The 2844-nt window shown below is 43.0% G+C and overlaps 1 protein-coding gene across 1 annotated transcript in view; it reads right to left on the bottom strand.

Moving 5' to 3' along the window:
* Positions 1–247: 247 nt before the first annotated feature.
* tsc1b (TSC complex subunit 1b) overlaps positions 248–2844 on the bottom strand; it is a 29547-nt gene continuing 26950 nt past the window's right edge. Inside the window, exon 22 of the mRNA XM_034896421.1 lies at positions 248–2844. This exon is cut by the window's right edge and continues 38 nt beyond it. Within this exon, the coding sequence (XP_034752312.1) occupies positions 2246–2844 (599 nt within the window). The 3' untranslated portion in view covers positions 248–2245.

Genomic DNA, 2844 nt, shown 5'->3' with positions numbered 1-2844 from the left:
TGACCAAAGAAAAGCATCCTGTATGCCATTAGACTTATATTCATTCTCTTTTCTATCGAGCTGTAAAACAGATGGATGATGGACTGACTCTTTTCAATCTGCAAACATCAGAAAGTGTCTATTCCCAGAAAACAAACTCGACCTTCCCTAGACATAATGACAAAAATACCGTAATGCTGCATTTCCACAGAGGTACAAATGGAGGGGCTTAGATGAAAGCAGCAGGAAAAAAAAGCAAAACTCTGAATTGTAGTGCAAAACATTGAAGACGATCTTTATTGTTCACAGTTAAACACAAGCCACTGCTTTAGGAACTTCCTTTTTTGCCATTTTATCCCAGATTCTCCAGCTCTGGTCAGAGTCCTGGTTTCTTCAGTTTGTGCTGATTGTACCTTCTGTCTTTGTTTGCGGTAGTTACTACGGTTGGCATTTAAAGTGGATTGTTGAACATGCTTTAGATAGCGAGGCAAAAGGAAGTGACAGCAGGAGTTCCCAGTGGACAACAGGATTTGGACTTTCAATACCGGACTTTACTTCTAATACTTGGTAGAAACAAGGTAACTCCCGGTTTACCAGACCTGCAGAAGGGAACCTGATTGGACAATGTGTTTTTGGTTTTGTTTAACACACTTTACCAGCTGAATATACACGCAACATGAGAAACAACACTTATGTTAAGAGAATTCAGTCAGAACACAAATGTTTTCATGGCACTACAAAATGATCAGCTGGTAGTCTTGAACAGTAAAAGATGATTTTTTTTTAAATTTCTTTTTCTATAGCTTGGACTTGTGTCACTTGGCAGGTCTGATTCAAATTGAGGATATGTACTTCTGAGCGCCTTTCATAGCTGGATAAATAAACACAAAAAAAGGTACAGAACGTGGAATTCATAAAAATGCATACAATTTCACTTATATTCTAATTTTCACACACTTTCCTCTTTGCCGAAAAAGAAGAACCAACACAACTGCATCACCTACACGCTTGCACATTCGCAAACAACACATTCTCCCTTTGACTTATTTTAGACAGAAACTCAATGGAGTTTTGTATGGAAAAGTTAGTTTTCCATTTCAGTCCTCTCTTAGGTTTCCCCAAACCAAAAACCTCTACATACTGATCACCTTCACCGCTCTGATGTAACACCCAACATGCACTGTGATATCAAAAACATATTTCGGTCCGCAGTAAACACCAAAGCTTGCCTTGACAAGTTTTTTAATTGCCAATTGGATTTTTAAAAGGATCACTACACTCAAACTACCAAACCATTTTCTCATTTAGCTCCAGTGATATCAACTAGAGCAGATAGTTTAAGTTTTATTAGTCCAAATTTTGAGATATTTGTCTCTGCAAAGCCTTTATTCACGGGCAACACAACAGAAGTGAAAGGAACTTTATTTGTGGTGCTCACAGTATTTACAAATCCAAATCCAGTGCTCCCATTACTTTGGATAATACACAGACCTGTAAACCTTTTTTATCAGAACTGTAAACATTTTTCAAAACGGAATATTTCTTCAGTAGAACATAGTTCCAATTAAAACTAGGGTTTGTGGAGAATTTACATCTGCAATTACTACAGTATGGAAAATTATTGTACATCTGTTTGTTTTATAACTATGTAAAATCTAATAAACAGATTGTTCAACAAAAAAAGAAGAAGTTTGGATTATCCAAAGTAACCGTGACACTCACATAACAAGTTGCTGTGGGCTTTCAATGCTGGGAGCACCACAAACAAAATCCCATCTACTTCCATTGTTTTGGTTTTGGAGGCAGAAATCTCAGAGAGAAAGTTTGGACTAATTTAATTAAATAAACTATCTGCATATACAACTGGAGCCAAGTGGGCTTTTTGTGATTTGGGTGAACTGACTCTTTAAAACATCAGACTCACATACAAGCTATTAATAACTTCAATCGCATCCTGTCGGCATATCTTTGAGCGTTTTTGTCGTATCCAAATAATAAGACTAGCATCTCGACTGGTAACAACACATTGACTTTGTATCCCTGTCACATTGTCCAAATTCTTCATGGGAATGACTCGGAATAAATAAAAAAATAAAAAAGTAAACATTTTGGGAAATCCTGTTGTCCACTCAGAGGAATGGAACAAATAACACTGAATTCCAAAGAGTTGCTGACATTTTACTCTTTTGCTGATTTGTAGCTCTTCTCCATCATTAAACTTCAGTCTCTCAACGCCCGCCCTGCGTCCCGGCTCAGTCCAGTGTCTCTAACTGTGCTCGTGATGTGTTTCATTATAGTCCATGATCTTTAGCTGCTGCTGCCGGGGGCGCCCCGAACTCACCTGACCCCGCCCTCCACCTGACACTGTCTTCCTGCGGGGGCTTTCCTGGCTGGAGGCCCGTTGCTTGGGCTCAGAGGGGGGCTCCTTGGTGGGCACAGTGAGAGGAGTGGCGTGGGCTGGGGCGGGGAGGGGAGTCGGGACAGGGGAAGGTGCAGGGCCAACGCGGGCGATATAACCTGGGCAGGGCGGCTCCACGCACAGCTCAGTCTTCAGGCCGTGGGCAAGGCCTGCCAGGCGCGTCTGCGGTTGTTCCTCGTCACACTGGCTCTCGCTCTTGTTGCGGAACAGCTCGCGAGCCCTCATACCCAGGAAGCTCTTGGCGCTTGGATAGGAGCCCACGGTGAGCGGAGCATCGGAGGTGGGCAGGGGTGCAAGTGAGTTGCCGTATGGACAGGACAGCGAGGGCTCCACCAGCAGGGGCGGGGCCAGGTCCTGGCTGCCATTGATGGAGTTGGCGGTTGTCTTGGAAGAGTTGGTCACCTGTGGTTGCCGTGGCGATAAAGTGCTGCCGTTGCCCCGAGGGG

This window comes from Etheostoma cragini, chromosome 16, assembly GCF_013103735.1.
Source record: "Etheostoma cragini isolate CJK2018 chromosome 16, CSU_Ecrag_1.0, whole genome shotgun sequence".
Lineage (NCBI taxonomy): Eukaryota > Metazoa > Chordata > Actinopteri > Perciformes > Percidae > Etheostoma > Etheostoma cragini.
The sequence above is the reverse complement of the archived record's forward strand: the minus strand, read 5'-3'. Positions and strand labels throughout refer to the sequence as shown.